At 35.6% G+C, this 14,324-nt stretch overlaps 1 protein-coding gene across 1 annotated transcript in view; it reads right to left on the reverse strand.

The window, feature by feature from the left end:
• Positions 1 to 14,324, reverse strand: part of LOC109105484 (CUB and sushi domain-containing protein 3-like) — a 242,628-nt gene that overhangs the window by 35,244 nt on the left and 193,060 nt on the right. The window contains 2 exon segments of the mRNA XM_042741717.1: positions 7,949 to 8,122; positions 10,440 to 10,625. Of these exon segments, the coding sequence (XP_042597651.1) occupies positions 7,949 to 8,122; positions 10,440 to 10,625 (360 nt within the window).

Genomic DNA, 14,324 nt, shown 5'->3' on the forward strand with positions numbered 1-14,324 from the left:
TGGAAAAGGTTATAAAGTCATTTCTAAAGCTTTGGGTCTCCAGCGAACCACAGTGAGAGCCATCATTCACAAATGACAAAAACATAGAACAGTGGAGAAACTTCCCAGGAGTGACCGGCTGACCAAAATTACCCCAAGAGCACAGCGCCGACTCATCCAAGAGATCACAAAAAACTCCACAACAACATCCAAAGAACTGCAGGCCTCACTTGCCTCAGTTAAGGTCAGTGTTCATGACTCCACCATAAGAAAGAGACTGGGCAAAAATGGTCTGCATGGCAGAGTTCCAAGACGAAAACCGCTGCTGAGCAAAAAGTACATAAAGACTTTTGAGAAAATACTCTGTGGACTGACGAGACAAATGTTAAATTTTTTGGAAGGTGTGTGTCCCATTATGCCTGGCATAAAAGTAACACCGCATTTCAGAAAAAGAACATCATACCAACAGTTAAATATGGTGGTGGTAGTGTGATGGTCTCGGGCTGTTTTGCTGCTTCAGGACCTGAAGACTTGCTGTGATAAATGGAACCATGAATTCTGCTGTTTACCAAAAAATCCTGAAGGAGAATGTCCAGCCATCTGTTCGTGACCTCAAGCTGAAGCGAACTTTGGTTCTGCAGCAGGACAATGATCCAAAACACACCAGCAAGTCCACCTCTGAATGGCTGAAGAAAAACAAAATAAAGACTTTGGAGTGGCCTAGTCAAAGTCCTGACCTGAATCCTATTGAGATGCTGTGGCATGACCTTAAAAAGGCAGTTCATGATCAAAAACCCTCCAATGTGGCTGAAATACAACAATTCTGCATAGATGAGTGGACCAAAATTCCTCCACAGCACTGTAACAGACTCATTGCAAGTTATCACAAATGCTTGATTGCAGTTGTTGCTGCTAATGGTGGCCCAACCAGTTGTTAGGTTTAGGGGGCAAACACTTTTTCAGACAGGGCCATGTAGTTTTGGATTTGTTTTCCCTTAATAATAAAAACCTTCATTTAAAAACTGCATGTTGTGTTCACTTGTGTTATCTTTTACTAATATTTAAATTTGTTTGATGATCTGAAACATTAAAGTGTGACAAACGCAAAAAAATAAGAAATCAGGAAGGGGGCCAACAATTTTTCACACCACTGTATATACAGTATGTATGTATGTATAAGAAATGCATGTGTGTTTGTGTGTATGGTATTTGTGTTATCATAGATTTCAGTTGCTTTCAAGGCAGTTAGCTGGAAATAAAGGTTTCAGGTCATGTGACTATTTACACCAGCCATGTCAAAACGTCCACATGAAATCTAGACAGTCATTTGTAGTGTAAAATACACCAACAAGCCTTTTCTCATCCTTCAAAACTCAAACTTGGAACTAAAATTTGATCATAGATGTGACCACTGGGATTAAATGGATTAATGAAAGACGACTTGACAGCAAAACAGACCTGCTCAGTGATTTATTGGAGACATTATAAATGTAAGCGGGACCAGCGCTGCCCTCGGATCAGTTGAGAGCTTCATTTGGCCACAGAGGAGTTTTTCAGCCTCCCGAACTGCCACAGCTTGGATAAAGAGCAGTTACGGATCTCAAAGGAACACTTCCCCTGTTCTCTGAGCTGTCACTCACCATGCTGTTTCAGAAGATTTGAGAAGAGGACTTTTGTGCGTGAAAATACTATTTGATTGAGCTTACACAATCTTTTTGCTCACCTGCCTTGTACGATTAGGTAGAGATACGAACTTTGACAGCCAATAAAAAAGCAAAAACAATGACAACAGCTTTTTATTAATGGAAAATCTTCCACTTCCTCTTGCATTTCACCTCTGCTCCAGCTTGTTTCCTAGCTTTCTAATAAACATGTACACTATAAATATTGCTGGCTCTGTGACGAATTGCTTATGTTCCTCTATTGTAAGTCACTTTGGGTAAAAGCATCCACTGAATGCATAAATAATGAATAGCTCAGCCAAAATAAATATATTTCTACTTTTTACTCTCACGTCTTTCCTAACTCGCATGGCATAATTTATTCTATGAAACAGAAAAGGAGATGTTTCGAAGAATGTTCATACTGATCCATTTCTTCATAAATGTGAATAGGTGTTGTTCAGCAAAAAAAAAAAAAAAAAAAAAAAAAAAGTCTTTGATTTCAAGTCTTCTGAAGATATTTGTGAGACAAACAGACTAAAATTTAGCTCTGAAATCTAATTTCTGTACATTCAAATGTTTTAGTAAAGTAAATTCTTCTTGTTTTAGGACATGACGTTGATCTGAAGTGATGGTGAAGACTTTTGTACTGATATTCCACAAAATATTATACAGAAAGACTGTTTTCAACATTGATAATACGTGATAATTAATGTTTCTTGAGCAGCAAATCAGCATATTAGAATGATTTCTGAAGGATCATGTGACACTGAAGACTGGAGTAATGAAGCTGAAAATTCAGCTTTGATCACAGGAATAAATTACACTTTAAAATATACTACCATAGAAAACAGTTTTTTAAATTTGCACAATATTACTGCTTTTAACTTCTTTCAAAACATTTAAAAACCTTTTGAATGCTAGTATATATACATATAGGCTATATATATATTGTTTTCCAATAAAAATATATTCACACAGAAATCTCATTTCTGTACATTCAAATCTATTGCATAACTTCAGAAGACTTTAAATATTTCAATCGAGTTACACATATGAAGGTGTTTTTTTGTCCTTGTTTTGAGCATGACAGCCCAGTAAGTAGTTTAACATCTCCTTTTGTGTTTCAAACAAAAAGAAACTCACAGACGAGGCGAGAAATTTTTCACTGATGTGTGAACTATTCCTTTAAAAGACACATGAAAACACATATTGCCATTTTGAAGTGCAAAAACCAGGCGAAATTCTCAAGAGAAACAATTAGACACATTTATACGTTGCTACTTGCGAGAAGACGAATTTGCAGGCGCATGAGAGATGCGACACCTTTCCAAATGACAGTGTGATATGCAACAGGCTATCAATTATCATCTAGCGGCTGCCAGCAGAAGCCATTAGCATAAATAATTATGGTAAAATATTCATTGAACAGAGCCGGACGGCACACGTCGCAGACACTCTAAACACCGAGCCCTGTTCGAGTCAGCCGATGACCCGAAAATCAAATCCTTTTTAATTACGAGTACCAGCACCCTGAGGCCAATCAGAAAGCCCAGACTCAGCAAACGGCCCACGAACCCGAGGGAACGACTAACCAATGATTAAAACCAGCCATAGGGCAAGCGTCTCAACCGGCTCTCTGTACATAAATAAACAGAAAAACAGCCTCGCTCCATGACAGCGCTGTGTTTTTCCAGTCAAATACTTTCGCTTTAGTTCATTAGAAATCTGGGACATTCCTTTTCTACTCTGCCGCACAGAAAACGAGGGGCGGATTGTACGACACATGCAGAGAGAGAGAGAGAGAGAGAGAGAGTAAGACATATGCAAAGAGAGTCAGAAAGAGACCCTATTCAAGGCCGTTTGTTCAAATATCCAACCCTGATAAAAAAAGAAGGTGTCATGATGGAGAAAGGGCTGACTTTTCTTCCTCATTAACCTCAATCTCTCCGACGTCCTGCCTTTGTTGGTGAGTTACGAACAGACAGGTCACGGAAAAGATCGGTCCCACCTCATGCGGCCGTGAAACAGCCAAGGCACAAAGCCACGGATCTCTTGATGGACAAGAGCTGTGTGTGCGCTTATGTAACCTTCATTAGATTCTTCTACAAAGGTGAAGCTGTTGAATACTACAAACGGTTCTAGTTTCCATTAATTGGCGCAGCAGTGAGGTGTGAATTTGCGTTAAAGGACGCCCACCAGTAGCTTAGCGGTGTATAATAAGTCTGCGAAGTTCGTTACGTAAGGAACTCTGATTCACCTGGCAGTGCAGAACGCTATTGATTTTGTTTGCCATCCATATTTTATCACATAGTAGTGGCTTTTAGTCTTTAGTGAAATTCATTTTACCAAATAATGTGAGGCAAAAACAACTAAAACTCCCACGAAAGAAAGCAGGCGCTGCGGGGGATGTGGAGTTTTCTTATCTTGAACAAAAACATGCAGCTGGAAATGCTTTAAAATGAAGATGTGAAGAAGTGCAAAGACAATTTTTTTTGTTATTATTATAATTAAGACTGATAATTAAATGCACACATACAATATTATATGCCCTATTGCATTGGAGTTATGGATGTGGACATATCTTAAAATATATTAAATTATAAATAATATGATGAATATTACATTTTAAAATATATTAAACAAAGAAAACATTATAATGTTAGAAACGTTATTGTAAAATGATTTTACAATTAAAAAAACAAATATGGTTACTTTTTCACAACATTACTGTTTTTACTGTATTTTTGATCAAATAAATGCAGGCTTGGTGAGCATAAAATACTTTTCAAAAACATAAAAAAAAATATTTCTGTCTACAAATCTCTTAACATTTCTAAAAATAAATATATACATTGTACTCAATAAATTGTTTCCCAATAATATTAATTTCATGTCCAAAAAATAAGGGAGTTTTGTTTTAGTTGCTTTCAGATGAATTAAATGATTCAGAAACAACAAAAACTCCCATGAAAGCAGGCGCTCCAGGGGACGTGGGGTTTTCTTATCTTAAACAAAAACATGCAGCTGAAAATGATTTTAAAATGAAATCAAGATGCAACTGGCTAACTTTCGTAAACCTACGGTGGCGTACGCCTCCTAAAATTTCCAGCAATTGAGATGCTAGATTCCTGACGAATGTCCCAGAAATCCAGAACACAGTCTCAACATCAAACCTCCCGAGAAGCGCCAAGCATGTTCACACAGAATGAAGAAGTACAGCTAGAAAGACACAGAGAGCCCTGAGGAAAGTGTTATTTCTCAGAGGTTGCTCTTTCAAAGCTCAGGAGGATTTGAGATGTGCTTCATTTAGGTATCGACTTCGTCTCTGATGTTTCTCCTAAAATCCCTTAGCAGAAACACAGACTTAACATGCTGTACAGTTTGATTAAAATGACTGCAATTAGCAGAGATCAGATGAATTCCAAATTATAATAAAAATGCTAATTATAAATAATATCCACTATGTTGACTATATACAACGTGGGCTCATTTGATGACAGCATACAGCAGCATAACTACTGTTTAAAATATATATCATCTTATAACACATTCTCTTTCACATACTGTTTACAAAAACAAAGCAGTATGTGGCAGTATATAGTATACCATGCAGTATTCAGTAGTGTGCTAATACTCTATTCTGAACAGTCTAAGCGACAAAAAGCAGACAGAGGAGGAAGGATTGCGAAAAAAGAAAAAAAACGAATGCAAGAAAGAGAGGAAACTCCCAGCTCATGCTGTTTTTGGGTCAGTGCATGCAGCGCTGCATACAGATGCACACGGAGACAACTGTGTGACTCTTAGAGGCTTTTTAAGAGTGTAAATACATAATTTTTCATGTTCTGTGGATGTTTGGCTGATTTCATGTACATACTATGATTTATATTTCTGAAAGTAGTCTCATATACTTACTGAGGTTGCATTTATTTAATTAAAAATACAGTAAAAACAGCAATGTTGTGAAATATTATTACAATTTAAAATGGCTGTTTTCTAATTGAATACATTTTAAAATGTAATTTATTCCTGTGATGCAGGAATTACTCCAGTCTTCGGATCACAGGATCCTTCAGAAATCATTCTACTATGCAGATTTACTGCTCAAGAAACATTTGTTATTATTATTCATGGTTAAAACAGTTTTCTGCTGCTTAATATTTTTGTGGAAAATGTGATACTTTTTTTTTTTTTTTCTTAAATGTATTCTTTGGTGAACAGAAGGTTCAAAAGAACAGCATTTATTTGAAATGGAAATATTTTGTAACATTATAAATGTCTTTTCTGTTACCTTTTATCAATTTAATATACATTTTGTATATTTTAAGCTTCAAAAGGGATTAAAAAAGCCTGCAAAAAGTAGTCTATTTTAATGCATTCACCATATTTGTGGTCTTCTGAAGTCATACGACAGCTTTATTTGAGGAACAGACTAAAATTTTAATGTTATTCACTGATTATTTTCCCTCTGCATTGCTTGAATCTCATTTGTGCATATTTTATCTTTTCAGGTGAAAATGCACTCTATGACCTCAGAAGACCTGAAATATAGTCATCTGGACTGCTTTTATGGGGTTTTAACTGTTTATTTTTGTTCTAGTTCAAGATATGAATATGAACTGTGCAGAAAAAAGTCTAATATTTGGCACAATATGAGTATAAGTAATAATGAGTGTTCCATTTGCGTTCCAAACTATTTCTTTAAAGAAGAAAAATTTGTGCATGTTAGCAGGAATCAAACAGACAGCTTGTCAGTAAGAAGAAACGGTGTAGCGTGTCACGCAGAGACACAAGTCATTATTCAGCTGAACTTAATTAACTCATGTTAGACTGACACATAATGACAGGAAATAAGAACCAAGACAAAGATGAGCTTCACTCAACAATGTGCTCATTCAAATGTATGATTTCTCTTTCAAAGACGAGTCGAGGCCTGAACAAGCAGATACAAAGGACTTGCGCGTTATCTGAATAAAGCAATAAGCCATGAGGGGCCGTGCATTACTGCAATTTTACCATGGGAAAGGGAGAAGCTTTTATAAAACAGAGACAGCTGAATTATTTTATGAACAGGCCTTTAGAGTCGTTTTTGGTGTGTTTTTAAGCACAATGTGAATCAGAGCATCTAAAACCTCCGTAACTGTGCTTAAATTACCACAGTGCATGACCTTTCATGGTTTATTGCATCTTTATATTTATTTTAGTTATTTCAAAAATGCCTCACAGCCTACAGACAGGCAGCAAAAGAACCAGACAACAAACATCACACGCCAAGCTAGTAAATATGACAAACAACAGGATAAAATGACAATTTCAAATAATTTTTGAAATTGCTTTTTATATCTACGGAAAGCAGATTCTCTGTATCTCGCTTCTACAAACACAGAGCCTTGTTGTCAGCGCTGCCTCACTACTTAATCAATAAAATCTTCAAGAATAGCAACACTACCATTGTGTGCCACTGAGAAATGCAGTTAAACTAATAATGCTGCTTTTTGTAGAGAAGTTACTGCACAACACTACTGAGAGCTGCAGTAATCACAAACACACACACTCTCTCTCTCTACTGCATAGAAACAGCTCAAACCTCCATTACAAGTGCTAAATGACATGCTGGAGTTAGTAATGGAAGTCTGAGTGACTCTTTCAAAGTAGCAACAATGGCTAATTCAAGAAGTGTTCCTAACACTACAAAGTAGTTTTAGGAACAAAAACTTTAAAAATATCTAAAGATATGGTAACCTGGTATGAGCAGAATAACTGACAGTGAACCTTCAAAATATTGCAAAGTGAACAGCTGCATTCAGTAATCCAGAGTCGGGAGTCAATTATTCCAATAATAAGTAATAATAACAATAAAAAATAATAACAGAAAATCTATTATTATTATTACTACTACTACTACTATTATTATTATTATATTAAAAACAATACAAACAAAAACAATAACAACAATAACAACAATGAAAACAACAATGTAAACAAAAATATTAACAAAAATACAAAACAATTATCCTTATAATTAAAAATTAAATAAAAATAATGTTTTTTTATTTATTAAGATGCAATCTGTTATTATTATTATTAATAAAAAATATCATTATAATTATTATCATAATTATTATTATTTATTATTATTATTTTAATTTAATTTAATTTAATTTGATTTAATTTAAAAAACAATAGAAACAACATCAACAACAACAATAGATAGATAGATAGATAGATAGATAGATAGATAGATAGATAGATAGATAGATAGATGAAAGAATTCTGCCATTTCTTATAGTTCGTTTCACTACACTCACCTGAGCAGTGAGGCTGGGAGCCGCTCCATTGGCCGTTCAGCTGGCAGGTGCGGGTGGATTCACCAATCAAAGCTCGGTCTTCCAAACACCTGTAGTGAACTGTAGAGCCGAAGGTGAATTTATCGCCCATCACCACCGCATGAGGAGGAGATCCAGGGTGACCACAGTCCACCTCTGCAGGAGAACAACAGCAGCCAACAGTCAGCAGAGGCTACTTACTTTATCCAGATATTTGCTTTGCTTTTCTTTAAGCTTTGATTTTTAGGACAACATGGTAAGAATGCAGAGAGTATACAGTAGATTTAATAATATAACATTATATAACAAACACGATTGAATGACAATGAAAGCTGACTTATTTAGACTTTGTAAATGATTGGCGTTTGAAAATCTGCTGAAATGTGCAGCTCTCTGTGAAGGTCTGCAGGCACAGATTCTGTGTGGGCCTGGCTCTAACCCTCTCAGAGGATGCCACGAAAAACAAGAGCTGCGTGGGTGAATTTTAGCAAAGTGAAAAAGGACTTTGTACAATGCAATATTTATAAGATCACAAAGAACACATCTCTAAACTCGGCCCCTTTAAAACACTGCTTTTGAATAACTTCACCACCTTCAACAATAAACTGTCTGCAACAACAAGACAATTACTACTGGACTCGCCTGCTAATGTCAAACTCTGTCCATATCTGTGTGTGTTTCCTTACCCCACGTGCTCAATGTTTTGTTTAATTCCTTATTTGGTCTTCCTGTTCCTGTCCTGATTGTGTTATCATTTGTTCCAGGTGTTCTGTTCCATTGTTCCCAAGTGTGGCCAATTAGTTTCAGTGTATTTAAAGTGTGTTCTGCCCCTCGTTTCCCATCCGGTATTGTTCGTCTCACCCCAGTGCTACGTGTGCTTTCCTGGTGTTCTGTTCAATAAAGTTCTGTGATTATTGAAATCTCCTACTTCTCCGTGTCTCCTCGCTCCAGCGCAGTAGGCACTCGTGACAGCAATCTCAAATTATCATGCATAATTCTATTTATTTATTTATTTATTTATTTATTTATTTTGAGGACTGTGATATTTAGAACTTATTTAGCCTGTTTATTTCTCTGTGTAATACATTGGACATACTAAAAAATACACAAAAAAACTATAAAATATAAGTTAACCCACTTACAAAAAAATTAAGGGTCTGTAATTTTTATGGTAGGTTTATTTTAACGTACTGTATAGAGACAGAATATCAACCAAAAAATCCACAAAAAAACTATTTTATATAAAGTATATTTTCTCATATATAAATGTTATATATCTGTGTATATTTTTATATTTTTTCCTAATAAGAGGAAACATCTTTTCGAACAAATTTATGCCATGTAGAATCAAAATGTTTAGCGGAAGTCTTGTTTTCTCCTCTAAATAAATCTCTTCCAGGAGGGAAATATTTGCAAATAATCCATTTAAATTTTTGTCTTTTCATCACATGGCTTCAGAAGACAAAAATAAATCACATTAGTCAAATGGATTGCATTTTTAACTCTTTTGTAATGGTTTTGGGCATTTCTGGAGCTTAACAGACAGTCCTTGCATGTAAAAGAGCACAATAATGCCAATTAAAATTTCAGAGTGAAATTTTATTTCACTATTTCATTCAGTCTAATTGTTGAGAAAAAGCCAGCAGTAGTTGATTTGTGTAGTGTGCAGTCGTTCACATCCCAGCAGCATTAATTCATCTCTCGTGCGCTGCTGAAGAAACACACATAAGCTCTTCAATTCAATTTAGCTAAGCTTCTTTTCAGGCCTGTTTTTGATGTTTGCTTTCTTTTGAATTGGAAATGCACCTGAATAAAACCAAGGATGTTAAAATTTTCATAATATTCATCAGGCTGAAAGGCTGAGGGGGGAAAAGAGGCTGCTTATTAAAATTCCCAGTCTAAGAGCAGCAAGTAGCCTCTGTCGGCTAAGTAAAGTGCAGAATTACCTTGTGTACACTTGAGAGAAAAACAAGACTAATAGATAGCTGGCAGGATTGCTGCCTTTCCTTCACGGTGTAAATAGCGTGGTGGAAACCGACACGAAACAGTCAAATTCAGGTTTGAAGCAATTACAGGGACAGAGATGGAAAGCGAGAGCAGGAGGCAATTACTATCGCACAGGCAAATGAACACGTCTCTCTAATGAATGTGCACTCCGAGCTTTCGCTCTGCTTGCTCTCGACCTTAATACTCCTTGCTTTGGCAAACTGTAGGAAAGGTGCGGTAAATTCACTGTGTCCGCTGCGGAAACTCAATGTGTCTGTGCTGCTGGAAAACTTTGAAGGCTTTTATACAGACAGTAAAGACTTTATCATAAGAGCTCTTTGAACCCAACGCTGCACTCCACTGCATGCTGGCTAACCTGTGACATTTTCCCTCGGCCTCTCTGACGGAAAGAGTTCAAAGATTGTCAATGATAAAGAGTCAAAATAATGAGAAATAAAGTGTTGGGAGAGAACCCACACAGACATACCCAGGCATTCTGGTAATGGCTTGTCCCAGTAACCCACTGGCTGGCAGGTCAGGACCGATGACCCAAAGAGGTAATAGCCGGGATTGCAGTCGTAGGACACCACTGTTCCGAAAGTGAAGTTCCCGTACTCAATTTTGCTCTTCCTGATTGAGTTGGCTGGTATACCAGGATCCGTGCAGTTGACAACTGAAGAAAGCAGATGGCCAAAAAAAAAAAACAGATTCACTGTATAATATGTTACAATTTTTTCAGTAATTCATTAATTCATAAATCAAATACAAAATAGACAATTATAATCTAAACACTAATGGAGATGCGTCTGATTATATTTTGCTTATATAATTATTTATTTAACAATATTATGTAAAATGACATAAAAACAAATAATAAAAAAATATTGTATACACATCATATAAAAATGATAAAAATAAATAAAAATATGTTTTTTTTTTATAGTGCTGTTCTCGACTAAGGATCTTTCTGGTCAATTAGTAGTCGTTCATTTTAAGCGTTAGTCGACTAATCGCACGTTTAATAATAAACCTTTTAAATCATTATTATGAGCCTTTAATTGCCTCAAAGCCTAATAAGCACTCAAGCACAAGCATAAAGCTTGCCACAGTGCACCGCGGAAGTAATGATTATGAATGTGTCAGGGAAAAACTGTAAGGAGACTGCATTAACATTTTAATATTTTGATAAACTAGTGCTTTCTTTGTTCTCAGTTTAAGAGATAAACTCGGCGACACTGACTCGTCATCTCCGCAGTAGTAATGCACCTGTATGCAGGTTTCATAAGGATTACATAATCTGAGAATATTTGTTTTCCATTTGAATTGGTTCATTTGAAATTAGACATTTTAACTCTCTATAGATATATTTTTTATGTCTGTAAGGTAAAGATATACACTGGGTTTTGCGCTACAGTTCAAAGAGACCGAGACGACAGAAAGCGCATCCTGTTTGCTTTCATTATTTCACAAAAGTGTGATTTGTTTTTTGTTGTGAGTGCACACAAATAAATGTAGAGTCCTTACAGATTCAAAAGATGTATTACTCTTATCTGTATGACCAAGAATGAGGGAGCAGCCTATAGTAAATGAGCACACCGGCACCTCCATCTGTCCTGCAGTGAGCTACTGTTCAGCTTCCACACTCTGCACAGACACTACAGCGCACATTTCTCTAGGTAAACATTAGATTGAGCAGCCATGTTAAGTTGCTAATACTTACATATTTCAGATGATAAGCCATATTTGAGGTTGATGAATGATAGTCGAGTATTTGGATGTCCTGCCTGATGTATTGTTTTACCATAGACTAGACGATCTGTTAGTTAGGGACTGTGTGACTTCGCCTGTGGATTTTTTTTTTTTCTGTGACTAAGCGACTTATAAAATTTTGGTCGACCTCTTCTGGTCAACTAATGATTAGTGGACTATTAGGGGGCAGCCCTAGTTTTTTATGATTTAAAATTAAATTAAAATTAAACTTATGCATTTAGCAGACGCTTTTATCCAAAGCGACTTACAGTGCATTCAGGCTATCAATTTTTACCTGTCATGTGTTCCCGGGGAATCGAACCCCCAACCTTGCGCTTGTTAACACAATGCTCTACCACTTGAGCTACAGGAACACTTAAACACACCCACACCCACACCCACACACACACCCACACCTGTAATTAACCTATAATCAAAGTAAATATAATATAAACATATAAACAAATAATTTGGACTACTTTAAAAATACTTTTACAGTTATGTTAAGTTTATGTTATGCTTGTTTAAAAAGTCATGATGGTGCTGAAGAAAATGTGATTAAAATAATGAACATTTACATTTTAAATCTGGATTTTTTTTTCAAAAGCTAACCTAAAATAAATGACAGTATTAGTCAACTAGTTAAACTACACTATATATCACACACACTCTTTTGGCTACATTGTATGTATGTATGTTTGTATTTTTTATTTATTTTTATTAAATACTCTTTCACATTGTGTAAAAAAGAAAAAGAGTATCTCTGAGGATTCAGACTTGGTGTTTCAGAATATCTCTTTAAAAGTTGAACCTGTAGGACCTTTCGAGCATTCCTCACATTTGAAGAGGTTTTAGCAATTGGCTGGAACCTTGAAAAGCACTTGGTGAGTCTGAAAGCTTTTATAATTTTTCTGAAACCTGTATAACATTTTGAGAACAAGTGTTTTTGGAGTTACTAATTTCCAGTATGAAGTATAAACATTTCACGAATACACTTTTCTTTGTGCTTCCACGTATTCTCTACCAAGTCTGAAGACATTGACATTTCTTTGGTGTCTCGATCTGCCACAGAATACCACACAACTGTCTGGAAGATTTTCAGTCGATAACAGCTCTTTTCAGTGGTTTCTACACACAAAGCTTTGTACTGTATAACATCAGGATTCAAAATGTCAAAAAATTATTAAATAAACTATTAAACTACTTTTATGATTATTTTACAGAGTTTAAAATGTCATGCTGGAGGTTAAAGGTAAAGTTACAACTGTTTAAATAAAAAAAAAAAATAATGGACATAAAAATTTAACTACAATAACAAAAAAAAAGCACAAAAAAAAAAAAAAAAAAAAAAGTAAAAAAAAATACAGCATTACACTTAGTTTGTTCAACCATATGGTGAGACAAAACCACTTATTTGTTCATACAGTCATGCCCAAAAATATTGGCACCCTTGGTAAATATGATCAAAGAAGGCTGTGAAAATTTATCTGCATTGTTAATCCTTTTGATCTTTTATTTAAAAAATTCACAAAAATGTATCCTTTCATTGGATAATAAGAATTTAAAATGGGGGGAAATATCCTTATGAAATAAATGTTTTTCTATAATACACATTGGCCACAATTAACGGCGCCCTTTTATTCAATACTTTTTGAAAACTCCATTGGCCAGTTTAACAGGTCTAAATGTTCTCCTATAATGCCTGATGAGGTTAGAGAACACCTGACAAGAGATCAGAGACCATTCCTTCATCCAGAATCACTCCAGACCCTTTAGATTCCCAGCTCCATGCTGGTGCTTCTCCTCTTCTCTTCACTCCTCTCATTTTCTGTAGGGTTCAGGTCAGAGGACTGGAATGGCTATAGCAGAAGCTTGGTTTTGTGCTCAGTGACCAATTTCTGTGTTGTTTTTGAGGTTTGTGTTTGGGTTATTGTACGGTTGGAAGATCCAAACATGGCCCATTATAAGATTCAGTCACTTACTGATTTTTTATCTGTTGCTATTTGATAGAATCCATGATGCCATGTATCTAAACAAGATGTCCAGGACCTCCAGCAGAAATATAGGCCCACAACATCAAAAATACAGCAGTATATTTCATTGTACACATGGGGTATTTTTTATCTCTGTGTTCACCAAACCCATCTTGAGTGTTCGCTGCTAAACAGCTAATTTTTTAGTTTCATCTGATCATAGAAGCCAGTCCCATTTGAAGTTCCAGTCATGGCTGATAACTGAATATGCTGGAGTTTTTTAATTAAATAAGATAATATAACTTTAAACCAAACCAAACAAAACAACATGATGTAATTTATGTTCTAATATATTTTTTTAATTTTAAGGTTTTCTGAACTCGAGACTCAACTATTTACTGCAATTCTCCAGCTGTGACCCTTCTCACCACACATTAGGACGATATAGACACACGTCCTCTTCCAGGCAGTTTTGTAACATCTTCTGTTGATTGGAAATTCTTAATTATTGCCCTGATGGTGGAAATGGGAATTTTCACTGCTCTAGCTCTTTTCTTAAAGCCACTTCACTAATTTGTGAAGGTCAATTATATTTTGCTGCACATCAGAAATATATTCTTTGTTTTTTCCCATTTTGATGGATGATTAAG

This window comes from Cyprinus carpio, chromosome B16 (genome assembly GCF_018340385.1).
Source record: "Cyprinus carpio isolate SPL01 chromosome B16, ASM1834038v1, whole genome shotgun sequence".
Lineage (NCBI taxonomy): Eukaryota > Metazoa > Chordata > Actinopteri > Cypriniformes > Cyprinidae > Cyprinus > Cyprinus carpio.